Here is a 27,918-nt window from a genome sequence, read left to right as displayed (position 1 = left end):
GCTCGGAGCCTGGAGCCTGTTTTGGATTCTGTGTCTCCCTCTCTGTGCTCCTCTCCTGCTCATGCTCGCTCGCTCTCTCTCCCTCTCTCCCTCCCTCTAAAATATAAATAAACATAAGCAAATTTTAAAAAGGGAAAAGAAACAGGAGACGTTAATTGTAAATGTGTATTTTATTCAATCTAGTATTTCAGTCCATTAATATAAAGACCATTAATAGGACGTTTCACTTCTTTGTTTCCGTGCTGAGCCTTGACATGCGCTCTGTTATCTGCCACAGTGCATCTTGGCAGAGTCCGGGGCCGCCCCAGGGACAGTGGGGCTTCAGCCCCTGCGGTGGCCGTGGCCGCTTGGATATAAAGGGTCCCCCCTGAGCCTTTGTGTGGAAGCTCGGATGGCGTGCAGGGGACTGCTGGCTGTGGTCTCGGTGTCCGTGGTGGGCACTGGGACGTGGCGTGTGGCAGGCTCGGAGTGCCTGGCCTCTCCTGCTCCCTGTCACCCAGGCTTCCCCGGGGCGGGCACGCCGGCTCTGCTCCACCCCCCACCGGACCCCGCACCCAGTCCCCCAGCCCCGCTCTGCCCGCGCTCTCCTCCTTGGCAGTGTATTGGTTTCTCGGGCCCGGGAACCGTCCTGTTTGGCCAGTGATGTAGGGCACCAGTGCCTGGCGAGGAGACGATGCCCCATCCGTGTGCACCGGACGGCTGGACGAGTGAACGCGTGCCCACATTTTCCCCCGACTTTTCACGCGGGACTCAGCGATGTGGATAGCACAGGATGCGGGGAAGCTCCCAGCTTGCCAACTGATCCCGGGGGAGCCAGCCCCTGGACACAGCTCTCCTTGTGACCTCCCCCCCTCGCCCCTCCTACCTACATTATTAAACAGGGAGGCTTAGTGGAGAATCTTAGGAGCAGGAGGAAGATAACGGTGCTTTAGCTTGTTTTCTGACACACGCTGACAGCTGCTTCGGTACAAAGAGGCGCGTGAATTCAGATAGAGGCCGGTGAGAGGGCCGAACAGCTGGGCTTTATTTTTCCAAAAGGAATTTAAGTAGGGACTAATTAGTGAAGGGAAGGTGACGAGTGGGGAAAATCGCTCCATACCGTTAAGAGGGTTAAGTCAGGAGGTTGATTATACTCTTCCGATCACGTGGGAAACACAAGCCGAGCCCCACTCGTTTTATTAGAATCAGCATATCCCTTACTTCTTACAGATGACTTGAAGTTTCTTTTCTTTTTTTTTTTAAAGTTTACTTGTTATTTATTTTTGAGGGGGGGGGAGGGGAGGGGCAGAGAGGGAGGGAGACAGAGACTCCCAAGCAGACTCTGCACTGTCAGCACAGAGCCCGACACAGGGCTCGATCCCACAAACCCTGAGATCAGGACCCGAGCTGAAACCGAGGGTCAGACGCTTGGCCGACTGAGCCACCCAGGCGCCCCAAGATTCCTCAGAGTTTAAACGTCATCAGAACAGACCTCAGGAAGCATTTGGAAACAGGTCCACGGCGCTCCCTGACCTCCAGGGAGGGAAGATCTGACCAGACGCTCTTACCTGCACCCTAGTTTGGTGAGAAGCATCGAATACGTAAGATCAGAAAAACTTAAGGGTCCGATCGTTCTGCTGCGTCTCAAGTCACCAGCACACATTTCCCACCTCGCTGCCCCTCGTTTTCCCAAGGTTTCGTCATTTTGGGTGCCCGTAACCAGACTCCACATTCCCTGAAGGCCGGGTTTACATTTCTGCGAACGACGAGGCCACTGCTCTCGAAGCACTAAGATTCTGACTCGGCAGCAAGATAACATTTCCCCATGATAACAATTAGGAGAGTTGCTTTAATTCCCCGATGTGGCCACCGAAGCAAAAGCGAAAGCATGAGGAAGGAACCCTGTGATGCAGGCTGTTGGGGAGCAGGGGTGTCTTCCCGTTTCCCTGGCTTTTGTCCTCCTGGGTCCCCTCCCTGGAAGGCGGCCACCTGCCGGGCCCAACCCCGCCCGGTGGGAGGAGGACCCACGAGGGCTGACTAACCCACAGGCCCCGCCCCGAGCACTTAGACAGGAATTGGGGCCCAGGGGGCATCTGGATCCCTCGCGGTTGGCTTTGGGGATTCCAGCACAGACTTCCTGCTGCTCTAAGTCTGACTGGAGGCCAAGGCTTACCCGCCGCCTGTGCCCTTTATTAGTTTTGTTCCCTTGGCTTCTCAGTTTCTGTGCCCGGAGCCTGACTTCCTCATCTGCCCAGGGGGGCTCCGGACCCCACAGGCTTCCTGTGAGCGTCCACCCCAGCTCGTTATTAGCCACAGGCATGGCCCCTCCCCAGGCCCCAGGCGGAGCTCCGAGCTGTGGCAAGAGGCCGGCTGGCTTCACTAGATGACTCACTTGCAAGTAAGTGAGTTAAAGCCCAGTGAGTCTTGGAGGGGGTTTTCAGGATGTACTGGGTGGACTGTTCTCCGTCTCCCCCTCCCCGGGAACTTGGTGGAAATGCTCAGGCTCCTCCCTCCCCCAGAAGCCCCCAGGGACTCTGCCAGGGCCCAGGGGGATACCCAGTGCTAGGTGGGCACTGAGTGGGATGTGAGTGTAGGAGTGGGATGCAGGGGTGGGGTGCAGAAGTGAGTGCAGGGGTGAGTGCAGAGGGAGGATGCAGGGGTGGGAGGCAGGGGTGACTGCAGAGGTGAGTGCAGGGGTGGGAGGCAGGGGTGAATGCAGGGGTGGGGTGCAGAGGTGAGTGCAGGGGTAGGATGCAGGGGTGAGTGCAGGGGTGGGAGGCAGGGGTGACTGCAGGGGTGGGTGGGATGCAGAGGTGAGTGCAGGGGTGGGATGCAGAGGTGGGATGCAGGGGTGACTGCAGGGGTGGGATGCAGGGTGACCGCAGAGGTGAGTGCAGGGGTGGGAGGCAGGGGTGACTGCAGGGGTAGGATGCAGGGGTGACTGCAGAGGTGAGTGCAGCGGTGGGAGGCAGGGGTGACTGCAGGGGTGGGTGGGGTGCAGAGGTGAGTGCAGGGGTGACTGCAGAGGGAGGATGCAGGGGGGGATGTAGGGATGACTGCAGAGGTGAGTGCAGGGGTGGGAGGCAGGGGTGGGATGCAGGGGTAGGATGCAGGGGTGACTGCAGAAGTGAGTGCAGGGGTGGGAGGCAGGGGTGACTGCAGGGGTAGGATGCAGGGGTGAGTGCAGGGGTGGGAGGCAGGGGTGGGAGGCAGGGGTGACTGCAGGGGTAGGATGCAGGGGTGACCGCAGAGGTGAGTGCAGGGGTGGGAGGCAGGGGTGACTGCAGGGGTGGGTGGGGTGCAGAGGTGAGTGCAGGGGTGACTGCAGGGGGGGGATGTAGGGATGACTGCAGAAGTGAGTGCAGGGGTGGGAGGCAGGGGTGACTGCAGGGGTGGGTGGGGTGCAGAGGTGAGTGCAGGGGTGGGATGCAGAGGTGGGATGCAGGGGTGACTGCAGGGGTGGGATGCAGGGTGACCGCAGAGGTGAGTGCAGGGGTGGGAGGCAGGGGTGACTGCAGAGGTGACTGCAGGGGTGGGAGGCAGGGGTGGGATGCAGGCAGGGGGCCTCCCATGACAGGTTATAGTCGGGGCAGGCTTTTATCCCACAGGGACTCGGGGGGGTCCCCTCTGGATCATGTCTACTTGTCACAGTTCCTTCCTTCAGCCACTTACATGGCGTAAAAGCCCCATTTATCATGCCGGTGTGAGGGGCCCCTTGGGAATGACGCCTCGTAAAGGAGGGGCGTTCAGGAGGGTGACGGCCCGGAAGTCGGTGTTTATCATACTTCCCACCCGGTGATGGTGCCGTTGAAGGGCTCGGGGTCAGTTTCCTTGTGACGGTGGTTGCAGCGTAAGCCCCGGAATCCTGGAGCCTGTTGGGGGGGACGCTAAGCTGCTGTGTTGTCCCCCCAGCCGCCCACCTGACACGGCCGCGGGGGACGCACAGGCCGCCCGCACAGGTGTGAGAGCCCACACTGTGCCACTCCTCCAGGGACGAGGGGTGGGTGGGGGCTCGCAGGGAGTCTCTGGGGGTCTGGAGCCCCATCTGCAGGTCGAGGGAGGGCATCCAGCGTGTCTGACCGGGACGCGGTGACATTTCGGGGGGAGCTGTGGGCTTGTGCTGTGGAGATGACCGACCGTGAGATTTAAGGTCGAGTATCCAGGTGGGGCCGAGCAGGTAGATAGAGTCCCTGTGCTGGACAACCTGTCCCTGAGGAGTTTGGCTCGATGCGTGCAGGCCCTGTCGAATCGAGGGCAGGGACACGGGCATATCCGAGTTTGTGGGTGCCGACGCAGGAGACCCCGGGGCGCCTGGGGGGCTCCGTCGGTTAAGCATCTGAGTCTTGATTTCCAGCTCAGGTCATGATGTCACTGATCTGTGCCAAGCATGAGCCTGCTTGACATTCTCACTCTCTGCCCCTCCCCCACCGGTGTGTGCACGTGTGTGTGTGTGTGTGTGCACGTGTGCACATGCTCTGTCTCTCAAAATGAACATTTTAAATGGATAAATGAACTTACTAATTTATTTTGAGAGAGAGAGCGAGAGGGAGGGGGATAGGAAGGGACAGAGAGAGAGGGAGAATCCTTGCTGACCCCGCAGAGCCGAAATCTCATGAGCCATGATGAAGACCTGAGCCGAAATCAAGAGTCAGACGCTTAACTGGCTGAGCCACCCAGGCGCCCTGTAATATTTAAAAAAATTTTTTTAATGTTTATTTATTTTTGAGAGAGCGAGAGACAGAGTGTGAGCAGGGGAAGGGGCAGAGAGAGGGAGACACAGAATCCGAAGCAGGCCCCAGGCTCCAGGCTCCGAGCTGTCAGCGTGGACTGCGAGATCGTGGGCTCGAACCCACAGACCGCGAGATCGTGACCTTAGCCGAAGTTGGCTGCTTAACTGACCAAGCCACCCAGGCGCCCCGTAGTTTTTTAAGAAGAAGAACGTATTTATAAATTACTTGTGTCGTAACTAACCAAAGACAAAAAGCCGTTTCAGTCCTCTGGCCGTGGTGTAGATAAGGTTAGAGGGACACGGCAGGATGTGGGGCAAACGGGAGAAATGCCAGTTTCGAGGGCAGAGGCTGTCGCGGTGTGTGGGTCCAGCGTGGGTAGCAGCACGGAGAGCACGTATGGGAAAGGCAGCACATGGGGGGCGTGGAGGCTGTGCCCTGATGTGCAGAGTCTGAGGGTCTGGAGGACTGAACAGCTGTTAATTTGTAGGTCCTCAAACGGGGTTCGACCAGGAAGTGATGGCTCTCAGATGTGCACGTGTCCACGGACGTGTATGTTTTACGTGTGCGTTAAACATGGACTTATTTCTAAGGTCTGGGCCCCAAGCTCGTCCAGCCGCGTGACTACTGTAGCCTTTGAGAGCCAACAGCCGTGTTCTCAGGTCTCAGACGTGGCTCAGCTGTGACCATCTCTGCCTGTCTTCTGACTGGCTTTGCCCTCCCAGTATGTACAAATTTCATGTCCGTGTCTGTAACGCTCCTGGGAGCCAGGTGCCTTCCGTGTATTACCAGGGGTGGCCTTTCCTTCGTGGCCCGTGTTCTCCAGCCTCTGCAGTCCTGACATTTGTGTCTGAAACGTGAGTTAGCGGGGGAGGCAGGGGAACGACCTGGTGTCCCGCATGTCGGCTGGGAGCCAGGAGCTGCCTGTTCGAGGCCTGGGACCGACCGTCCCCTCCCGAATCCTGGCCTTGCGGGCCGCCCTCTTAGTGATGACACAGGGTTTGCAGTTTCCTGTTCCTTCCGCTCTCCCCAGGGCTTACCCGGCCCAGGTGCACCGCTCAAAAGTGGGGCTCCCGTGGAGAGCAAGTCGGGGTGTCGTGAGAGCACGAGGCCGTGTCGCACAAAACCGCTTTAATCCCCTTTAGGTAGCGTCCTCTGGGCAAGTGTGGAGCATGTCCGAGATTTATCTTAAGTAGGTATTTATTCATACCATATTGGGCTGGCTTTTCTTTTAATAAACGGTGTGACTTAGTTTGAATTTAAGGCCCTTCACGGAGACATTCTTTACACCGCCAGCTGCTAACGAAATAACGATTTTCCTCCTCCGGTCGCAGAGGCAGTCCTCGTCCGTGTCAAGTTGAGTCCGTCTAACTACAGATAAGCCCCGGTCTCTCTGGTGTCTCAATGATGAGCTGTGTTGCCTACCAACTCCTCTGGGCCGGTGTCCCGCCTCTGTCTGCGGTGACTGTCAGGGTGCCCCGGGCTCTCGGACAGTGATGCGCCCCGGCCGTGTGCCCTCAGCGCGCCGGCCGCCTGGCCCTGACCCCGGACGTGCACGCCAGGCCCATTGTCCGTGTGAGGAGCCCGCCGCGTGGGCTCGTGGTTCCCACGTGGTCACAGCGGGTTAAATGGCAGCACCCGAATCGCCACAGTCTGGTCACTGACTCTGTCCCCGTTCCTTCCACAGGTATGAATGCTGCTGTCCGTGCTGTGGTGCGCATGGGAATATACGTGGGGGCCAAGGTGTACTTTATCTATGAGGTCAGTGTTGCGTCTCCCTCCCGCTTTCTCTGACTCGGGGACCTGTGCCTCACGCTTGCCCGGATGCTGTTGACCCAACATGAGATGATGGGTGGTGGGCATGCCCCTCAGGCCAGAGCAGGGCCCTGTGTGCGGGGGCGGGGTGGGGGGGGGAGGCCCGGGGAGTGGGGAGGTCGCACTCCTGTCTGGGTGCAGGTCTGTGAGGTTTGTGCCGGGAGTGAGGGGCTGGGGGGAGCACGCGGGGCGCAAAATGCCGCTTCGTGCCTACCTGCTGGCCCCATGGGATGACCGTATTTGTCTGCAGCCCTCCTTCCTTACGGAAGTGATCTGTCACTCATTATGGGGCTGAACGCAAATAAACATTGAGGTAACTGGGAGAAAGAGGTCACTTTGAGCTTTGTTTCATCACCGGGAAACCCAGACCACCTCCCCCACAACCCTTTACGTACCAACTTCAAATGAAGAGTCCGAGGTGAGCCGGGGGCCACGGGCTGTGATGTCCCACTTTCCAGGGGCTGACCACTTAGCAGTAGGCGAGGTTTGGAGGGGAGGCGCCCGTGTAGTTTGGACCAGGGCGTTTACGTCAAAAACTATGAGGGAAAAATAATCTCTATTTAGGTTTTAAATTTATGAAACCTAACAAAGCGGAAAACACGGAAAGAGGAGAGCACATTCGTCTTTTATTCTGGTCCTCCCCAAGACTGTATGTGAGTAGAAGTCTAGAAGGGGATCTGAATGTTATAAAAACTACAGCAAATAGGGGGCGCCTGGGGGGGCTCCATCGGCGAAGCGTCCAACTTCGGCTCGGGTCATGATCTCACAGCTCATGGGTTCGAACCCCATGTCAGGCTCGATGCTGACAGCTCAGAGCCTGGAACCTGCTTTCGATTCTGTGTCTCCCTCTCTCTCTGCCCCTCTCCTGCTCACGCTCTCTCTCTTTCTCTCAAAAATAAACATTTAAAATTAAAAAAAAACTACAGCAAATATATTTTGTGCAGTGTTTTCCGCCACGATCCCTCTCCACACTTCTGCGATATCCCACCACTGGGGACTCCCATTTACGTGACCCCTCGTTTGCGGGATCATTCCTCTCCCGTGTGACTGGTGACACCCCACTTTTCAAATGTCCTGTCCCGTGCGACTGAACCAGTCAGGTCACACCCCACTTTTCAAATGTCCTGACACAGGAGACCCGTGATGGTGTGTGAAGCCATTAGGTGTTCTGTGTGATTACCGCGATCCCAGCACAGGGCGCCGACGGGATGGCCCGTGCGGCAGGGACGGTGGGGGGTGCGGGGGACGGTATTTTGCCACAGTGGTTCCTGAAACCGGCTCCAGGCCCTGACCTCCCCCCCACCCTGCCCTGGCCCCCCAGAGCTGGCCCGGGCTCTCCTCCTTCTGGGAAGGGGCGGGTCACAAGCCTTTGCTCGTCGGGCTGGATAACAGTTTGTGTATTGTTTGCTAGAAAGGTGTTTTTTTTGCCCCGTTCTTGGCTTTGTTCTTCCGAGCTGCGGCTCTGTGGCTCTGGGGTTTGCGTCTCTCCGATTTGGGCGCTGTGAAAAGGATGGGCCCAATCAAAGCATTTCCAGACTGTTGTCTGGGGTGCCTTCGGGGTCACGTCACCCCCGTGGGCGTTGGCCCTGGGCCGGGGCGCTGGTGTGGACAGACCCCGCCCCCCGATGGATGTTTAGCTTGCTACAGCTGCCCGCGTGTGTTCCTGCCGCTGCCGGGGACCGCGTGCACGCACACAGATGCCCTCTGCCTTTCCATTTGGTTCCATTTCACCCTGGGGAGGGGCTGCCTCTGCCTTGGAGCTCCAGCCAGGACCCCCCCCCCCTCCCCTGCCTGCTGGGGACTGGGGCGGACTCGGACCAGGTTCCTCTCTTGTGACCGACAGCGTGTTTTTGATTTGGTGCAGACGATTCTGCCTGGACTCTGGGCGTGCAGCACGCGGGCCCCACAGTGTTTGTCCCCCTCGCTGGGGACGCTGTGGGGGTTCTCCAGGCTCCAGCTCTGTCACCAGCGGCCACTGGGTCTGGAGGGTGACTGCGGGTGCTGGAGGGAGGGGAAGGAAGTCATTTCCGTTATTTCATGGTTGAAGAAACTGACTGGTGTGTGTCTTTCAAAAAAAGAGACTTTGCCTTTTCTGTGTCTTTTCGTCACGGGCAGAGCTGGGGAGAAAGTCCCAGTCCCCCATCCGGCCGGTGACGGGGATGGGACCTACTACCCCCGGGGACGCTGATGTCTGCAGACATTTTGTGGCTGTGACGTTATTAGGGCTCCAGGCATGTGGTGCCTGGGGACCGGGGACGCCCCTCAGCTCCCTGCGGTGCCCAGAACAGCGGCCACAACAGGGAGTTAGTTACCTGGCCCCGAATGTCCACGCCGCCGAGGTCAACAGGCGGAGGGCGTGGGGTGGGCCTGGTGGCCGCGTGCATGCCAAACCTTTGGGTGTTGAATCCGACCTAGTAACTGTCAGCATTAATCCTTGTCCGGTTTAAGAGTTCTGTTGTGGTTTTGTTTGTCGTCACTGGCCCTGTGTCCTGGGGGTATTGAGATGGGATAGTCAGATGAGATCTCTACCACCAGACTTCACGGTGTCCCCAGTTCAGGAATCGCCTTGGGGCACATCAGCTATGCCCGCCCCCAGGAACGTGAGTTCCTTGGGAGAAGAGCATCTTGGGTTTTCTCTGGAAGAGTCTTGACACAGGGAACCAGACTTCTTCTCCCCATCATGGGCTCTGCTGCCCGCTTTCGTCCCGACCACTTTTTGGGCCGTATTCTTGGTGCCCTCCCTGAAGGGGTGGGGTGGGTGGGGGTCCTGTCGGCTGGGCGAGCCTGGCATCCCGCCCCTCCCCGCAGATGGGCAGCGCGGAGTCCTGAGTCTGAACAGATCCCATTTCTTTCAGGGAGGGTCTGTGTGCAGGGTGGTGTAATAACTGCTTTACTGGTGACTGGCACCTCGGGAAGAAGGTGCCGGGGATAAGAGCAGAGGGCAGTGTCTGTGGCTCGGCCCCAGGAACGGCCGGCCCGTGAGTCCCAGCGATGGGGAGCTAACGGGGGCAGCCTGGAGAGGGGCTCCCTTGAACCGAAGGCATCTGTCTGGAGAAGACACCTTGCTTCTCGTGACACCCCTCCCGCCCACCCTCAAAAGAGGAATTCTAGGGAACAGCCTGTCCTTTCTGTCCCCATGGGGGGCCGTCCTGGGCTCACTCAAAACTCTGTCGCCTCCCACCCTCAGACTTGGCACTGGGAACCGATAGCATGTCATCGAAGTGAATCCGTTCAGGTACCATCAGCTCTTTGTCACCACGTAAAGGACCCTGTCTTTGAAATCCAACCGACTCTGAAATCTGCTGGTTTTTTTCCTAATTCATTTGGGCAGCAGAATGCTCATCCTTTACCCGCCCACCTAGTATGACCGTCCCTGGGACGGGCAGGGGGCACCGGCTGGAACCACCCCCTTCCCCACAGTCGTGACAGAAGTGTCTCCAGACGTGGGCAGTGGTGCTGATGGGCACAGTCACCCCGTTGGGGACGGCCGTCCGAGACCCCTTGGGGCTCAGATTTATAAGACGTTTGGTTTTCTTTCTCCAAAACCTCACTCAGCAGTCTATCCAGCTGCCTGTCGGTGTGTATAGCCCCCCGCCCCCACCCCCCCGGAGCTTGACTGGAGCTTTCAAGGTTCCCCACGCGCCTAAAGAGTTAAACGGGTTAGTGTTACATAAAGGAAGGGTTTTTGGGTTTTTTCCCTCAGCAGAAAGTTTGTGGGAAGTGTATTGATGGGAAAACGCTGGCAGTCCTGCTCCAGGTCTGGCACCCGGATTGTTCTGTCTGGCTGCAGCCGGGACTGCTGTAAATCCGGGCCAGGACCACGTGCTGTTGTGCTGAGCCCTTGGGCACCGTCTGGGGAGGAGGGGGCGGGTGGCCGATTAACCCGTTCTTTCCACCTGGTGAGTCAGTTGTCGCTTTTTCTCCTTTTCCTTTCAGGCTCGGGTTTTTCCTTAGAGACCTACAGGTGTCTCTAGCTGTTCGGGGACAGCGATGACGAGCACGTCACATGTTTTCACAGGACTGTGCCCAGGACGCGGTCCCGGGGTTGAGGAGGGCCGTTAAGTCCTCTGTTCCTCCTGTCTTTGGTTGCTAGAAACAGGAGGCCAGTTCTGTCTCCTATAATCTGCAGACTCAAAATCCTATTAGCAGAAGGTTTTTCTGCAGATTTACAGAAATTATAGCTCTTTAAACATGACTCACTTAAAAGTCCTTCCTCTTTTTTGTGTGTTTATTTTTTTATTTTACGGAGAGAGGCAGGGAGCTGGGGAGGGGCAGAGGGAGACAGAATCCCAGGCAGGCTCCTTGCTCAGCACACAGCCCGACGCGGGGCTCGATTGCACAACCCTGGGATCATGACCGGAGCCAAAACCAAGAGGTGGACGCTCAGTGGACTGAGCCCCCACCCTAGGCGCCCGGTGTCTCTCCTCTCTGAGATAACGCTTACCAGTTGGGCATGGGCACACAGACCTGGAAATACCCACAGGCCCGTCTCTGGTCTTCTGAACCCTGAATAAAGGCAGGAATGATTCCCGGCACATTCAGCAGCCAACCTTCTTGTTAAAAGATGTTGACGCGGTAGTCAGACTTCCTGGAGAGAGGGGCCTCAGCCAGGTCAGAGCTGTGACCCTGGCCTGGCCGGCTTGGGCTGCAGGCAGAGACCCTGCTCGTCAGAGCTGACTTAATACCCTGATAAACCAGCTTTAATCTGTCTGTTCACAGAGTGGTGTCATTTTCCCCTTCCGAACAGAAACCCCGTTTGCCACGGGGCACGTGACTTCTGACGGGCTGCCTGCGTTCACCGTCTTTAAGCAAGAAATGTCATGCTCGGGGCAGAAAGACAGTGACCACCCAACCCCCCCACTTTCCAGCCAGGCCGGGTGGGACAGCAGCGGTCCCCTCCTGACCCGCCCTCCTCTGCTGGGCGTGGGGCGTCCGGGTGTGATGGGATGTGGGTGCCCCCTGTGCTCCTGACGGGGGGCGAGCAGGCCAGGATGCCCAGGGTGACTTCTGGGGGGCGTGCTGGCCTGCTCGGACCCGCCCCACCCCTGCCTCTGCCTCCCCCCACTCTCCACCCCGAGTGCTGGGAAGGCCAGGTGACCAGCACCACACTCTCTTCTCCTGCATGTTTGACACTTAACTGTTTCTACATTTTAACTTCCTTAGAGTCAGAACTACTAACCCACAAAGCATCTGTCTAAAAACAGTAGTAGGATGGCCCGAACGAGCAGTCAAGTGTGTGTCCCTTGCAGATGACTTGCGGGGTCGGCTGCCCAGCTCCAGCAGGCCTGTCCGCATGGTTACTGGGTTCACAAAGGTCCTGTGGCCGCACGCAGCCAGATGACAGAGGTAACGGGCATAGGGCTGAGCGTCTCTCCCACTGAGGGCCCGCTCCGTGACCCGTCTTTGGACCGTCCACACGCTGGTCCTGCTTGACACAACCTTGCCCTGGTTCCCAGTTTAGTGTTTTAATCTCGGAAATATAATCTCCTTCCGGGCCTTTGCCCCGCCCTGCGTTATCACCGCGGGGCCGTGTCATGCTGATTTGCCGTGACCCGCTGTGGCCGTGGGTTTTGTGACCGGCCTGGGACTCTGTGTTACCCGCTTCGGTGTGGAGACATCCGATAACGCCAAGGGGCTAACGCAGCACGCTGGTGGACCGGCCGGTCTCCACAGGCACACCGTGCGGGGCTCCGCTGGGGCCCGTCCTGTTCTAACCAATTGTAGAATTCGAGAGTCTGACCGCAGCTTGGTGGGACACGTGCGGAGGCGGCTCTGGGGCATCGTCCCTGAGGTCCCGGCTCCCTGAGTGCTCTCAGGCCCGCTAGGCTGGAGCATCCAGGCCCCAAAGAGCCCTGGGGTTGGGGCGGGGGGGGGGGGGGGGGGGCGGTGAACTGGGCGCTGGGTCTGGGAGGGCCTGCTGTGTCACCGGGGGGGTTCCGCCCAGAATCTCCTGTAGCAAAACAGCCGACGTTCCTGGACTTCGAAGGCACCACCGTGGAGGACCCGTGCCCGCCGCTGTCTCACGCCCACCTGGTTTAGCAGGATGGCATCTCCTGACTCCAAAGCCTCCAGTGGTCGAGAGCGCACCTCTGTGTGCTTGCCGTTAAGTCCTGTCGGTGACGTGTTCTCGTTTGTCAAGGACTAAAGCGGGAAACCAAAACACGTATCTATGCAAAGCAGCAGAAGCCCGGGAGAGGTCTCTGGTGTCAGTGGTCACATCTAGAAAACGCTTCGCGGTCGCGATCTTGGCTACAGTGTTTCCGCTGGTAGCTGGAACGTGTGCCACTCAGACGGCGAGATGCTGGGTGAAAAATGCCAGAAACGGGATCCGGAAGGAGGATCGTCCAGCTGAGGAGAAGGGTGGACGCCTCCAACATGAGCCTTCTAAATCACAAAGCGTCCTTCCCATAGCACGGGACTCCGGTTTCCTTCTGGGCCTTTATTTAAAAAAAATTACGCAGTATGAGGTCTCTTGTGAGAGGAAGCCACCCACCGTGGACTGGTTCCGACTCTTCTCAGAGCCGATTTAACAGGTGCCTAAAAATGCAGGTCAGAGTGACCTCTGAAGGCAGCACGGGGTCCTGGGGACAGACTGGGCCCCCAGGCCTCCCTGGACATTGCTCAGGACGGTTCCAAGGGGGTCAAACTGACTTCAGAGTCTGGGGCGCGTTTGGAGACGTCACCAAGAGGTGTTGCTTGAAGCCTCCACAGGTCGTCACACTTGGTGCAGCCGCGAAGGGTCTCTCTCTGGCTCAACACCGTGCAAACGAGGGCCAGCCAGGCGGGGAGGGTTAGTCTAGGGTCAAAACTCAGTGCGGCTATTCCAGCTTTTGCGTGCCTTTACTCCCGTGTGAGTCATGGAACTCGCTCTGAAGTCAGACTCCAAAGAGAATGACAGAACATATTTTGGGCTCTTGGCTGTATTGGAATAGGCATTCAAACCTCCAAAGAGGCTTCAGTAGAAAATAGCTCGTCCGAGCTTGTAAATTATGGTACGTTTGTGTAAAACCGGCCTTCTTGGTTTAGTCACGTCTTCCTGGGAAGCGAAGGACGGCTTAAAACTGTGGTCAGATGTGCCCGAGCCCCCCGCCCCTGCCAGTCACTTCCTCCGGCCCAGCCCACGGGTGCTTCCTTTCCCATAGACAGCCGTGCCGCGCGAAATAAACCGTCTTGGGAGGATATTCTGCCTTTCCAAATGTGTGTCGTGTTTTCTAGGAGGATTTCCCACATTCCTACCCCAGGAGCAAAGGGATTCGGAAATGTTTTTGTTGAGTCAGTGTTTAAGGCTGAGCGGTGACAATACAGCAGAGGGAACTTTTGCATTCCCCACAGAGGCGCCGTGCGGGGCACACAAATTGCCCGAACTGTCCAGGGGTCCGTGCCGCCAGCCAGGTGCAGCGGAGACAGCCCTCGACAAGCTGGGAACACTGCCCCGGCCTCCGCGTCCTCGCCGGCACTGGGGTGCCCGGGGCGGCCCCTTCCCCTGGGTGTCCTTGGTGACCTCAGGACGGAGGGTGCCGGCATTACTCTGGCGGGCGGGGGAGCGGGGTGTTGGCTTTCTGGGTTTTGCCAAGGGGCTAGCGCACGTCCCACTGCCGTGCGCGGGACGGCCCTGGTTTACACCTGCCGTTCTGGCCTCGTTGAAGATGTTTTCTCTCGTCGTCAGGCCCGCGCGGGTTTGGGGCTGAAGCATCGTGCTGTGCGCTGGGTCCAGTTCAGCGCAGGCCTGTGTCCTGTGACACGTGCTGTGTCCCTGCATCCCAGGCTTCAGAGAACGGAGCTCGGAAAGCCGGCACCGCCACGGACGTTGAATGCTGTTCCCATATCTGAGGAATGGCATGGCGTGTGGTGCGTGCAGGGTGACGGGGGGTGGGGGGGTAGTTCTTAGCAGAAACTGGGGAGTTAGTTGGCAGGGCTCGGTGACAGGCAGTCCTGAGGCCGGGGGCTCCCTCCCTCTGCGTCCACTCCCTGCTCTCTGTCTGTCGTCTGTCTGTCTACCGTCTAGCTGCCCGTCTCTCTACCTGTTTGTAACACGCTGCTCAGTGTCCCTGGGAGTCCCTTAGAAGCAGGGAGGGCCTGCCTTTGCATTGGTCCCGGGGCAGCGTGTGTGGCTGGTGACTCACAGCTGGCACAGCACAACTCACACCTCTCAGGAGCCCCCCTTCCGGGGGCCGGGCCTGGCCCACGTCACCCTCCACAGACATCCTCGGCGGCCCCATATGTTATATGGACAGGGCTACAAACGCACACCCGGTAGGCTTTGTCGCTGCCCCGTGAAGACGGCCTATTCTGGGGGGCTGTGGGGAGCCTGAGCCCGGGGGTCACGTCCTCAGTACAGGAGGCGTGGGGGAGGCCCGCCAGCTCCAAGGCGAATCTGCTCACGGCTCCTCTGCCCCACTTTAGTCCATTCCATTTGTCCCTCTGCTGTTTGTCACACAGAACACCAGACTGTGACACATGCATGGGTGTATGTGTATTTAGATGTTCGTATACTATATGGTGTAAAACACTATGTGACTATAATAGATTACATACAATGTATGTTCTGTGTAACATATAAAGTATGTATTTGCTATATTTATGATTGTAATTATATTGCTATTTTGTAAATGTATATGGTTGTATATTGTACACAACATATTACGTGTTACGTACAATGTGTATCTATATAGCCTATAAAAATATATACACAGACACAGGTGTGTGTTGATAGCCTGGTGTTATGTGTGTGACAAACAGGAAAGAGAGAGGTGGTCTGGACTGAAAAAGAACAGAGAGGTTGAAGGCAGGTTCATTCTGTATAATTTATAGACATGCATCATGTATGTATTCTCGCTATATAACATAGAAATAATAAGTTCTATAATACGATGTTTCAAGATGTAAAGATAACAGTAATGTATCGTATGCCATGGTATACGATATAATATGTTAACGTGTATCATATATTATTATGATACAGTGTATTAACACCGTACGTTACATCATACGGGAACATATTTTTGACGGGAATCTGTACTCGTAAGCACAGGTTCACACAGCGATTGCCCGTAAAGGCTCCTGCCCTGTTGATTAACTTTCACACACGGTCCCTACTCGGTGGGCCATTTCATTTTGAAAAAATCCTTATTTTTTTCCTTCCTCTTGACCTCCACGAAGGTAGGAGATACGAATCCACCATAACAATCTATTATGATCAACTTTCAAAGTGCTTAGTGCCTGTTCCTTTTTAAGGTTAAGTGTCCTGGGGAGAGAGTCTGGGCGGTAAAGATGTAAACGGGTGTGTCTGTCTTCCTCGACCTCGTGCGGTCTCTGGGGAAAAGCGAGATGCCCTTAGAGCCGGAAGGTCCTGGTCCTCGGGCGCCTTGACCCCCGCTGGCTCACCGCCCCCTCCGGCGAGTCAGATGCAGCTAAGCACAGGGTGAGGCGGACCGATGGCTGTGGTGATCCTCAGCCGTGCTTTTCGGAAGCCGAACACGGGACGGCGTGTGTGTCGAGAGCGGCATGGATAGCGGCCCGGGGAAACCGAGGCCCAGACAGGAATGCTTTCTTGCACACGCAGCGATTGACATCACTGTTTGCACGTGAGTTTGTCACGTTACGATCAGTGTTAGGGGAAGTATCTCCCCTTTCAGCCTGCGTGGACCTGTCAGGTGACAGGCAAACTGGCTTAGTCCCCGTAGGGCCCCGGACGAGTCTGGCAAGAAGTTCCCATTTGTTGGGGGTTAGACTGAGGAAGCTTTTGTGCACATTTGCCGCCTAGAAGCAGCACGGGTGGCGCCCTGCTCGGAGCCGCCGGGGTCCTAGGGGCTCAGAGTCCTTCCTCACTCCTCGCCTTACTTTTTCACAGGATGTACAGGTGGATCTGCTGTCTCAGTAGAGTTGAACCCAGTGTTTTTTGTTTTTTTTTTTACGAGGATGTCCACCCTCTTTCCGCAGGGTTACCAAGGCATGGTTGATGGCGGCAGTAACATCGTGGAAGCCAACTGGGAAAGCGTCTCCAGCATTCTGCAAGTGGTATGTGCTCACTTCCCATGCTCCCTGTGTCTCCAAAGTAAGTCACTCTTGTAGTGGGAAAGCTTTGGTCCTTCGGCTCCGGTGATAACATGCTGGCTGGCATTACCACCCTGGTCCACTTCTGTGGTAGGGACACATCCTCAATCGGTGGCTTAATTGAACTTTTTAACACGCTTTGCATCGTGCCAGCAGAGGATTATTCTTGCACTGGAGAGTCACGCGTGACAGCAGGGGTTCACTTGTGGACCTTGTCGTGGATTTCGGGTTTGTTTCTGTTTTTTTTTTTTTAATTTTTTTTTTAACATTTTATTTATTTTTGAGCCAGGGAGAGACAGAGCATGAATGGGGGAGGGTCAGAGAGAGGGAGACACAGAATCTGAAACAGGCTCCAGGCTCTGAGCGGTCGGCACAGAGCCCGACGCGGGGCTCGAACTCACGGACCGCGAGATCATGACCTGAGCCGAAGTCGGCCACTCAACCGACTGAGCCACCCAGGCGTCCCTGTTCCTGGTTTTTTAAGGCCGGATTAATGTTGAGGCAGTTTCAGCTTTTTGGCGCCTGCTGGATTTTCGAGAGTCACCGGGCCTGGGAACGATCCCCGCTGGCGGCCTCCGAGGGCTGCGGGATTCAGTGGGAACACAGCTCCCTGTGCCGGGCTGAGCCAGATGTGGCTGCTGGCTTTGGTTGTGCACAGCCGTGGGACCGTGCTGCTATAGGCAAGACAGGTGCCGACCCAGAACGTAAAAGGAGCCTGCCCGGATGTCTCATGCCTGATGAATTCCCCAAACACCGTAGCTCTGTGAAGGCCCGAACCGGTGGAAAATGGATGGCAGGGAAAGAATGGATTTCACAACACGGGTCTTTACTGGTGGTTCCGGCCTGTTGAAATGGACACGTTAACGTGTCGCTCACGTTGAGCGTTTTTCAGTAGAAAGAAACCAGACTGATAGACTCTCGCTGAAGGTGCTCGTGCAACAGAAGGACGGACGGAGTAGATGGTGTCTGACTGGGAGCGGAATGTATTCACCGTAAGGAAGGAAGGAAATCCCGCAACTCGGGACAGCACGGGCGGACCTCGGGGTGTTGTGCTGAGGGGGGATGAGTCAGACCCAGACAACGTCCATATGGTCTCACGTGCAGGTGAGATCTAGAAAAGCTGAACCCGCAGAAACAGAGCAGAGCAGTGGCCGCCCAGGGCTGGGGGTGGGGGAAACGGGGAGTCGCTGGTCCAAGGGCACAGACTCCCAGGTTGGGGGTGAGTAACCTCCAGACCTAACGTACAGCATGGTGGCTATGCTTAATAATTCTGTTTTGTACACTCGAGAGTTGCTAAGGGAGTAAATCTTCGTCCTCAACACACACGCGCACGCACAGAGGTTACGGAGGTGATGGAGGTGTTAATGAAGTTGGTTATGGCGATCATTTCACAGTGTAGATGTGTGTTGAATCACCGTGTCCTAGGCCTTAAAAACTCTTAACAACGCTGTATGATATGATACTGAAAGTTGCCAAGAGTAGATATTAAACGCTCTCACCACAAAAGAAAGCGAACGTGAACAGATAAGCAGGTCAGTGAGCCTTCTCGTGGCGATCCCTTCGCAACACGTGCATGTATCAAATCAGCACGTTGTGTGCCCCAACTTACATCACGCTCTAGGTGCGTTACATCTCCGTGGCCCCCGGTGGGGAGAGGATCGCCGGGTGTACGTTGTAAGGCTGGTTACACACTCGTAGGTCCTATCCTTTGCCCTCCCCGGAAACAGGCCGGAGGGACTTTTACAGCCGTCAGCACTTAGAACGCTATTTGCAAAAAATGAGGACGCGTCTTCTGAATTCCAGGCAGCAAACCCACGTGTGACAGGACCATTTCCGGTCTGGTGCCGCCACCGCCCAGGGAGATAGGAACCCAGGCGGGGCTGTGCGGGGCGCGGAGGGCGACTCGTTGGCGATCCTCAGTCGTGGCTTAGCTCCTGAGGCCCCGCGAGCCCCTCGGTGTTTATGGGCTGTGCCCGCTTGACCTCCAGTTGTCAGCAATCCCAGGACCCTCGAGTCGCTCTCGGTCACATCAGAGTGACCAGTCCCTCTTTGTCCTTGCCCAGCACCTTCCGCCCTGGCTCACCTTTGCTGGGCCACACCGTGCCGCTGTCTCCGCCATACTTCCCGTCAGTGGCACGGGCTCCTTGGGGTGCAGAGCACTGTGCCTTATGAACTGAGCCCGTATGTGAAGGATTGTGTGCAAATGGAGGTGTTATAAGTGAATTCACGATGTATGTAAAGAAATCCTGCTTTCTTTTATTTATTTTTTACTTCTTTAATTTTTTTTTAATGTTTATTTTTGAGAGACAGAGACAGAGCATGAGCAGGGGTGGGGCAGAGAGAGAGGGAGGCACAGAATCCGAAGCAGGCTCCAGGCTCTGAGCCTTCAGCACAGAGCCCGACGTGGGGCTCGAACTCACGAACCGTGAGATCATGACCTGAGCCGAAGTCGGACGCTTCACAGACTGAACCCCCCCCAGGCGCCCCTGCTTTCTTTTAACTCGTGACTAGGGGTCTTTCAGTTTTGAGAGACCCAAGTGTGAAAACCCTGACTTGTCTCTCCTGGAAATGTGGGTGATCCAACTGAAGTTTTCTGACGACTTAGCCTTTAAAAAAGGGCGGGGGGAGCGGGGGGAGATGTTGAGACACAAATGTCTTTGGCTCACAGGTTTCTATTCTGCCCGCATGGGGAGCTCCAGGAGAACGGGGGCCTTGGTGCCCGGGCGGCTGGCCGTGCCCATTCTCCGGTCACAGCTGCTGGCCCGCGCCCACCCGTGGGAGGCTCGGTGGGTGGGGGGCGTGGCCGCCCCCGCCGTCCTGCTTCAGCCCCGGCCTGGGGACGACGGCTGGGTTATGTTGCGGGCTCCTGTGTTCTCTGCGTGTTCACTGACGCGCTGGTAACGCCCCGTGTCAGCTCCTGCGGGGAGAAGGCACGGACACGTGGTCTGGTTTCTTTCCAGGGAGGCACCATCATAGGCAGTGCTCGCTGCAAGGCCTTCCGCACCCGGGAGGGTCGGCTGAAAGCCGCTGGGAACCTGGTTCAACGGGGCATCACCAACCTGTGTGTGATCGGCGGGGACGGAAGTCTCACCGGGGCCAACATCTTCCGGAAGGAGTGGAGCGGGCTGCTCAAAGAGCTGGCCGAAAATGGTACGTCTGTGCGCCCGCCTGTCCCCCGGGGGGGTTTTCTGTTCCCTCCGTTCATTTGCCGTTCCCGTCGGAGCGCTCTGAACTCAGGCGTCCGCCCAGCTGACTGTCGCGGGGCGTTTGGAGGTGAGGGTGCGGGTGTCCACCACCCCATGCGTCCGGCTCTGCCAGGGACCCCCCGGTGTTTGCCTTGTTGTGAGACTTGAGGTGACTTGTAGCGGAGGACCTTCTGTGTTCCGCGGCCCATACCTTGGAAGGGTGCTGATGCGGAGGTGAGGCTTGGCATCCGACACGGCCCGCGGCAGCTCATGGCCTCAAGGGGCAGCCCCTTCTGACGGGTGGGAAGCTGGCAGGAGCAGGGGCCCCAAGTCTGCGCCGTCTGTCCGTGGATGGGAGGGTGGCCGTCAGGTCCCGCGGCACCTGCTGCCCGCTGCACTCGGGCCCACAGCAGGTTCTGGCGGCACAGGGGGGTCACCGCCGAGTCCCTGCCCGCGCCCCCCTCGGCAGCTCTCTCCCGAGACCCGGAAGCGGGTCCCCACCACCACCCCCCACGTCGGTGAGAAATCCGCGGGAGCACACGCAAAGTCCATAAGCTCCCGGGTCTCTGCAAGTGACCCCCCCTCACACGGAGGGACGCCTGCCCAAGGCTACCGACGGAGAGAAGTCGGGTTTTACTAAAGCTGGACGCAGCGTGCTCCCCCTTCCCTTTCTGCGCTGAGCCCCTGTGCCCGGCTGGTGTCATCTCCCGGCCGCAGGCTGGCTGCCGTGCCCTCAGCGCGCAGACTGAGCTTGTTCAGAAAACACAACGACATGTGGGAAACCGGGGCAGAGTGGCGGCTTTGTCTCGGGGGTGGCCCGTGTTCAGGGCCTGCGGTCTGTGTCTCACGCAGGCGACATCGACGGGGAGGAGGTGCAGAAGCACGCCTACCTCAACGTCGTGGGCATGGTTGGCTCCATCGACAACGACTTCTGCGGCACTGACATGACCATCGGCACTGACTCCGCCTTGCACAGGATTATCGAGGTCGTGGACGCCATCATGACCACTGCCCAGAGGTGAGCTGGGGAGCGGGCGCTCGGCTGGGACGGGCCGCGGTGCAGATGTCCCTGCCAGCCCCGGGAGGTCCCCTGGTGGGCGTCCTGTGCTGCGGTGTGGACCTCAGTCCCGACCCCGGGAGATCCCCTGGTGGGCGTCCTGGGCTGCGGTGTGGACCTCAGTCCCGACCCGGGAGGTCCCCAGATGGGCGTTCTGGGCTGCGGTGTGGACCTCAGTCCCAACCCGGGAGGTCCCCTGGTGGGCGTTCTGGGCTGCGGTGTGGATCTCAGTCCCAACCCCGGGAGGTCTCGAGATGGGTGTTCTGTGCTGCGGTGTGGACCTCAGTCCCGACCCTGGGAGGATCCGAGATGGGCGTTCTGGGCTGCGGTGTGGACCTCAGTCCTGACCCCAGGAGGTCCCCTGGTGGGCGTTTTGTGCTGCGGTGTGGACCTCAGTCCCGACCCCGGGAGGTCTCGAGATGGGCGTCCTGGGCTGCGGTGTGGACCTCAGTCCCGACCCCGGGAGGTCCCCTGGTGGGCGTTCTGGGCTGCGGTGTGGACCTCAGTCCCGACCCCGGGAGGTCCCCTGGTGGGCATCCTGGGCTGCGGTGTGGACCTCAGTCCCGACCCCGGGAGGTCCCCAGATGGGCGTTCTGGGCTGCGGTGTGGACCTCAGTCCCAACCCGGGAGGTCCCCTGGTGGGCGTTCTGGGCTGCGGTGTGGACCTCAGTCCCAACCCCGGGAGGTCCCCTGGTGGGCGTCCTGGGCTGCGGTGTGGACCTCAGTCCCGACCCGGGAGGTCCCCAGATGGGCGTTCTGGGCTGCGGTGTGGACCTCAGTCCCAACCCGGGAGGTCTCGAGATGGGTGTTCTGTGCTGCGGTGTGGACCTCAGTCCCGACCCTGGGAGGATCCGAGATGGGCGTTCTGGGCTGCGGTGTGGACCTCAGTCCTGACCCCAGGAGGTCCCCTGGTGGGCGTTTTGTGCTGCGGTGTGGACCTCAGTCCCGACCCCGGGAGGTCTCAAGATGGGCGTCCTGGGCTGCGGTGTGGACCTCAGTCCCGACCCCGGGAGGTCCCCTGGTGGGCGTTCTGGGCTGCGGTGTGGACCTCAGTCCCGACCCCGGGAGGTCCCCTGGTGGGCGTCCTGGGCTGCGGTGTGGACCTCAGTCCCGACCCTGGGAGGTCCCCAGATGGGCGTTCTGGGCTGCGGTGTGGACCTCAGTCCCAACCCGGGAGGTCCCCTGGTGGGCGTTCTGGGCTGCGGTGTGGACCTCAGTCCCAACCCCGGGAGGTCCCCTGGTGGGCGTCCTGGGCTGCGGTGTGGACCTCAGTCCCGACCCGGGAGGTCCCCAGATGGGCGTTCTGGGCTGCGGTGTGGACCTCAGTCCCAACCCGGGAGGTCCCCTGGTGGGCGTTCTGGGCTGCGGTGTGGATCTCAGTCCCGACCCCGGGAGGTCTCGAGATGGGTGTTCTGTGCTGCGGTGTGGACCTCAGTCCCGACCCTGGGAGGATCCGAGATGGGCGTTCTGGGCTGCGGTGTGGACCTCAGTCCTGACCCCAGGAGGTCCCCTGGTGGGCGTTTTGTGCTGCGGTGTGGACCTCAGTCCCGACCCCGGGAGGTCTCGAGATGGGCGTTCTGGGCTGCGGTGTGGACCTCAGTCCCGACCCCGGGAGGTCCCCTGGTGGGCGTCCTGGGCTGCGGTGTGGACCTCAGTCCCGACCCGGGAGGTCCCCAGATGGGCGTTCTGGGCTGCGGTGTGGACCTCAGTCCCAACCCGGGAGGTCCCCTGGTGGGCGTTCTGGGCTGCGGTGTGGACCTCAGTCCCGACCCCGGGAGGTCCCCTGGTGGGCGTCCTGGGCTGCGGTGTGGACCTCAGTCCCGACCCGGGAGGTCCCCAGATGGGCGTTCTGGGCTGCGGTGTGGACCTCAGTCCCGACCCGGGAGGTCCCCAGATGGGCGTTTTGTGCTGCGGTGTGGACCTCAGTCCCGACCCCGGGAGGTCTTGAGATGGGCGTTTTGTGCTGCGGTGTGGACCTCAGTCCCGACCCCGGGAGGTCTCGAGATGGGCGTTCTGGGCTGCGGTGTGGACCTCAGTCCCGACCCCGGGAGGTCCCCTGGTGGGCGTCCTGGGCTGCGGTGTGGACCTCAGTCCCGACCCGGGAGGTCCTCTGGTGGGCGTTTTGTGCTGCGGTGTGGACCTCAGTCCCGACCCCGGGAGGTCTCGAGATGGGCGTCCTGTGCTGCGGTGTGGACCTCAGTCCCGACCCCGGGAGGTCCCCTGGTGGGCGTCCTGGGCTGCGGTGTGGACCTCAGTCCCGACCCGGGAGGTCCCCAGATGGGCGTTCTGGGCTGCGGTGTGGACCTCAGTCCCAACCCAGGAGGTCTCGAGATGGGTGTTCTGTGCTGCGGTGTGGACCTCAGTCCCGACCCTGGGAGGATCCGAGATGGGCGTTCTGGGCTGCGGTGTGGACCTCAGTCCTGACCCCAGGAGGTCCCTGGTGGGCGTTTTGTGCTGCGGTGTGGACCTCAGTCCCGACCCCGGGAGGTCTCGAGATGGGCGTTCTGGGCTGCGGTGTGGACCTAATTCCCGACCCCGGGAGGTCCCCTGGTGGGCATTCTGGGCTGCAGTGCAGACCTCAGTCCCGACCCGGGAGGTCCCCTGGTGGGCGTTCTGGGCTGCGGTGTAGCATCTTGTAGAAAGTGGGCGCTCTCTGAACTGCCATCGGCATGAAGCAGGCTTTGCTTCTAACTTGGCTGTCGCAGTGCCTCTCTTTGTGCTTTTCATGCTGTTCCCAGGGGTGGTAAGTGGATGTTTCCTCCGTGTCTTTTGCAGCCACCAGAGGACCTTTGTGCTTGAGGTCATGGGGAGACACTGCGGGTACGTATGTGCGGGTGCCGTCTGCGTGGCGAGGACCCTCAGCCTGGCCTCCTTGGCCGGTCCACGCGGGAGCCCGCTGCTGCCTTACGAAGCCACCGCTCTTTCCAAATAGGTACCTAGCCCTGGTGAGCGCCCTGGCCTGCGGGGCAGACTGGGTGTTCCTTCCAGAGTCTCCCCCGGAAGAAGGCTGGCAGGAGAACATGTGCATCAAGCTCTCGGAGGTAACGTGCGTCCTGTTTCCCGTGCCTCGCGGTGGCTCCGGCCACACCGCTCTAACCGTGACGGGTGACAGCCGTGGGATTTCCGGCTGGGACGGACTTGGAGACACGTGGGAAGTGTGGGGCTCTGAAGCGAGGCTGAGCTCAGGACATAGGGCCTGCTGGCTCCTTGTGTTCTCCCTGCACGGCGGCCGCTGGTGCTTGAGGTGGTGGAGGCCGTGGCCGTAAAAGAAGTCGAACCTGGGGAGGAAACCTGCTTCCTGTTCCTCCTGCGCTTGCCAGCGTGAACAGACCTGCGCTCTGACCGTTTCTGCACACGTCGTGCGGCCCAGCTCACAGCCCCCCAGCTGCCCCTTGTGGCCCCCGCCCCTCTGGGCGTGCCTCCGGTTGGATCGTTTACCGGTCGCCCAGAACCAGGCTTTTCCCGTCCTCGTGTCTGACGTCTGTGGCTCCCGCCGTGCGTTATTAGCTCCGGGGAGGCACACGGGGTCAGCTCTCAGGACAGAGTCCCCGTGCCTGGTGAATTTCCCTGCCGTGTCACCGCTGCCCTGCGGGGATGTCTTTAAGCGTATGGCGTAGGCCACTGATGGTCATACTTAGCAGACACTTGGGCCGAGGGCGCACCAGGGACACGTGTGCGCTAAGACATTGCCGTCACCTTCAACGTGACGGGTTCCGAGAAAGGACTCTGGGCAACAGACCGAGTACGCTCTGACCTAAAAACAGCGTAAGAAACTCCTGACGGACGCCGTGCCCTTGCCGGGAAGAGCCCCGCACGTAGGAAGATGAAGTTTAGGCAGGAGACTGGTGAAGCCACCGATGTCCCGGGTACGGGCGTTACCAGTGACATAGCAGACGTGCTCGGTGTTTCTCGCCTCTGACCCGGGGACGTGGGAGGCACCCCCACCGGCCCGTTGGCGTGGGGCCACACGTGGCTGGCTGCGTGAGAAGCACAGTGCTTCTGCGTGGCTCACACCACCCCCCCCCCCCCCCCACCGGAGGCCGTACCCGTCCCTGCCCGCCACCGGTCCCCCTGCCCCCGGCCTGGCCAGGACCATGCCATCTCGGGCCACGTTCTGGCCTTCGGGACGAGGAGACGCGGGCCTGCTCTGGGGCCGCGCACAGCGGGTCAGAGGGGCAGCGGTGAGGCTGTTACCTGGGGGGTGGGCGCTCGTGTTTAGCCTTGCCCGTCGTTTCCGTAACCGTGTGGTCTTCTCTGCAAACGTCCTTGGGTTTCAGACTTTGTAAACGGCACTGCGAGCTGGGACGAGGACAAGAACGTGGTGGGGTCCCCGCGTTAGGTGTCGGCAGACTGAGGGCGAAACACTGATCGTTCTGTCTGCGAGGAAGTTTTATCGGGCGTGAACGTGGAGCTGGGAGCATTTCCCCAAATGTCTCGTCCGATAAACGGGCCCAGGAAGCACACCTCACAGCGTCCGCCAGATTCTGGCTACTTGGGTTTGAAATCGGAAAGGCCTCCCCAAGGCAAGACCCGGGCTCGGGCCCCGGCCCCAGGATCCTCCGCTGTGCCGCGGGGAGATGCTTCAGCTCCTAGTGACCCGGGGGGATTCGTGGGTGCACGGGTCCCAGTGGGGAGCCAGGGCTCCTGCCGTGCCCTGTTCGGGACTCGGGGCCTCCCTCCCCACGTGAGTGTGGGTAGCGTGTGGCCACGTGGCCAATCCCGTATTCGTGGACACGTCGTAATCACTTGCGACCACATCTTCGCACATCTGAGTTCCTCCAAGTAGAGCAGCTTAGTATCTGTCTAGTAGAGGAGAAAACCACCCCGCAGCAAACAGCCTGTGTCCTTGTGACAACCCCCCCCCCCCCCGCCCCGGAGGGACTGCCCACCTGTGTGATGTCTCCCGGCCTCCCCGGGAGGGTCCTTAACTTGGGACTCGGTAGACAATGTCCTTGCTGACCGTGGTTTCAGCACATCGCTGGGTGACACCCCCCTCCCCCCCGCAGGGGGCTGCAGGGACAGCAGGTGTGGGCTCAGTGCCAGGCTGGCCGGTCCCGCACAGGTGCGGCTTCCCCACGTGCGTGCTCTCTGTGCGACCCTCCCCCCTGCCCGCCTTCTGCACGGGCCTGGGGCTCTGTGCTCCCCTCCCCCCACCCCTGCACAAGACTGGGGCCCTGTGCTCCCCCTGCCCGCCCAGGCCTGGGGCTCCGTGCTCCCTTTGCAGGGGCAGGAATTCCCTACCAGGTTCACAGTGAGTGGGTGGGAGGCTCTGGCTTCAGGAGGAGATCAGAAGCCTGGTTTGCGGTATAGACGCGTTGCTGGGGCCCATGGCTGAGCTCACCACCTTCTGGGACCAGATGGCAAACGAGCGTGGTCCCCAGCCTGGGGTCACCTGGATGCTGGCCTGTGTCCAGGGTGACCAGCCTTCCCCCACCCCGACCCCACTTGCCCAGAGCACCTTCACCCGCCCGCGGTAGTTGGTGACCCGTGTGCAAACTTGGGTGAAGATCTCTACCTGGAAAGAGGCCAGTGCGTTTGGGGCAAAGGGCCCTGGGTTTGTCTCTTGTTAAAAACGATTTTGGTGTCCTGTTTTCCTAGAACCGTGCCCGGAAGAAAAGACTGAATATCATCATTGTGGCGGAAGGCGCCATCGACACCCAAAATAAACCCATTACCTCTGAGCAAATCAAGGAGGTGAGTGTGTCTGGTTTCGTAATTCTCAGGCGCCAGCCTAGAAGTGGGGGATTTTAACAAGGCTGGTGGGGTTCGCGTTTGGAACGTTGTGTTATTATCATGAAAACATTTTTTGTTCTTACTGATGTTTAAAAATGTTTTGGTAATGACTCATAATAACTTTTAATGGCAGGAGACTCCACGGCTCCCGCGTACTGTCCTCAATATTCCCAGAGGCCTGGGAGCCGCCCTGACAGTTGAAACGCAGCGGGGGAGGGACAGGGACAGGGGGTCCCGGCTCTGGGCGCCAGCTGCCTGCCAGCGACAGGGGTCGGGCCCCAGTGTTCTCACAAACAAGATTGCCTTGTTGGGTTCACGCCCGTGCTGCGTCCGGCCTCCAGGGCAGCCTTGTTGCAGCAGGGCTCACCCGAGGGCGCTGGCTTGTCACAAGGACCCCGGACGGGAGGGATGGGCCGGCTCTCCCGTTAGGCCGGCGATGGCTCATGTCTGGACAGAACGCGGGGGAGACAGACAGACGGGCAGGCAGCCTCCGGTTGAAGCTGTCCATCAGGGCAAAGGACGTTACCGGCTGCCTTTGCGAACTGGTTTCTCTGTCCTGCCTTTCGTTCCTTCCCAGACCAGCCGTGCAGCTGAGTATTAGAACAGGGGGATCTGTCTGGGAAAGTTATCTGCCATTATCGACAAGAAGTAATCAATAAGATCAGAGACTTTCCTTTTCCCGCTTAATCAAAGTTGAGATTGAATCATGGGATACAAGAGCAGGAAGGACCACAGGCGCCACCTGGCCTGGCCCGTTGCTGGTACAGGAGTAAGTGGGGTGAGTGTGGATGGCAGCCCGGCCCGGCGACGCTCACGTGGGGCCGCCCTGGGGGCACCCTGTGGCTGACCACGGCATCCACGCTGTGCTTTTCATTTACAGCTGTGCAGACTTACGGTGACTGGGGGGGGAAATGTCTGCATTTCCAGAAGGTATTAGTAACGATGTGCCCTGATCTCAGCTCACCATTCACCTAAACGTTCCTCTAGGAAGCGAACTTTAGACACTGGAAGTCTCCCCCGCGTAGGTCCGAGGAAGGGACTCCCGAGTCCCCAGCCCCGGCACAGAGCACGAGATGACGTCCTGTGTCGCTCTGTTTCCCACAGCTTGTGGTCACGCAGCTGGGGTACGACACGCGGGTGACCATCCTTGGACACGTGCAGAGAGGCGGGACTCCTTCGGCCTTTGACAGGATTTTGGTGAGTGAGGATAGACGTCGTGGGGCGCCTCCCCCCACGAGCGAGAAGGAACGTGTTACCGGGAAGTCCGACGCTCACAGAGCCATCCGGTGGCCATCCGGTGAAGAGCGTCCCTGCCTGCAGAGCCCGTGGCTCGTCCTGGAGACCTGCTCGGCCCCCCGTCACCCAGACG

At 59.2% G+C, this 27,918-nt stretch overlaps 1 protein-coding gene across 5 annotated transcripts in view; it reads left to right on the top strand.

Annotated features, from left to right (window-relative positions):
* Positions 1-27,918, top strand: part of PFKP (phosphofructokinase, platelet) — a 55,813-nt gene that overhangs the window by 6,882 nt on the left and 21,013 nt on the right. For 4 of the 5 annotated variants that reach the window (XM_058682026.1, XM_058682024.1, XM_058682028.1 and 1 more), the window contains exons 2-9: positions 6,394-6,467; positions 16,461-16,538; positions 19,535-19,724; positions 20,612-20,777; positions 23,592-23,636; positions 23,749-23,857; positions 26,415-26,510; positions 27,654-27,746. In XM_058682026.1, coding sequence (XP_058538009.1) covers positions 6,394-6,467; positions 16,461-16,538; positions 19,535-19,724; positions 20,612-20,777; positions 23,592-23,636; positions 23,749-23,857; positions 26,415-26,510; positions 27,654-27,746 — 851 coding nt within the window. The remainder of the gene's footprint in view (positions 1-6,393; positions 6,468-16,460; positions 16,539-19,534; positions 19,725-20,611; positions 20,778-23,591; positions 23,637-23,748; positions 23,858-26,414; positions 26,511-27,653; positions 27,747-27,918) is intronic. The other variant, XM_058682027.1, reaches the window with a different exon arrangement.

Source organism: Neofelis nebulosa, chromosome 8 (genome assembly GCF_028018385.1).
Source record: "Neofelis nebulosa isolate mNeoNeb1 chromosome 8, mNeoNeb1.pri, whole genome shotgun sequence".
Classification (NCBI taxonomy): Eukaryota; Metazoa; Chordata; class Mammalia; order Carnivora; family Felidae; genus Neofelis; species Neofelis nebulosa.
Note: the sequence above shows the minus strand (reverse complement) of the source record. Positions and strands in the feature narration are given on the sequence as shown.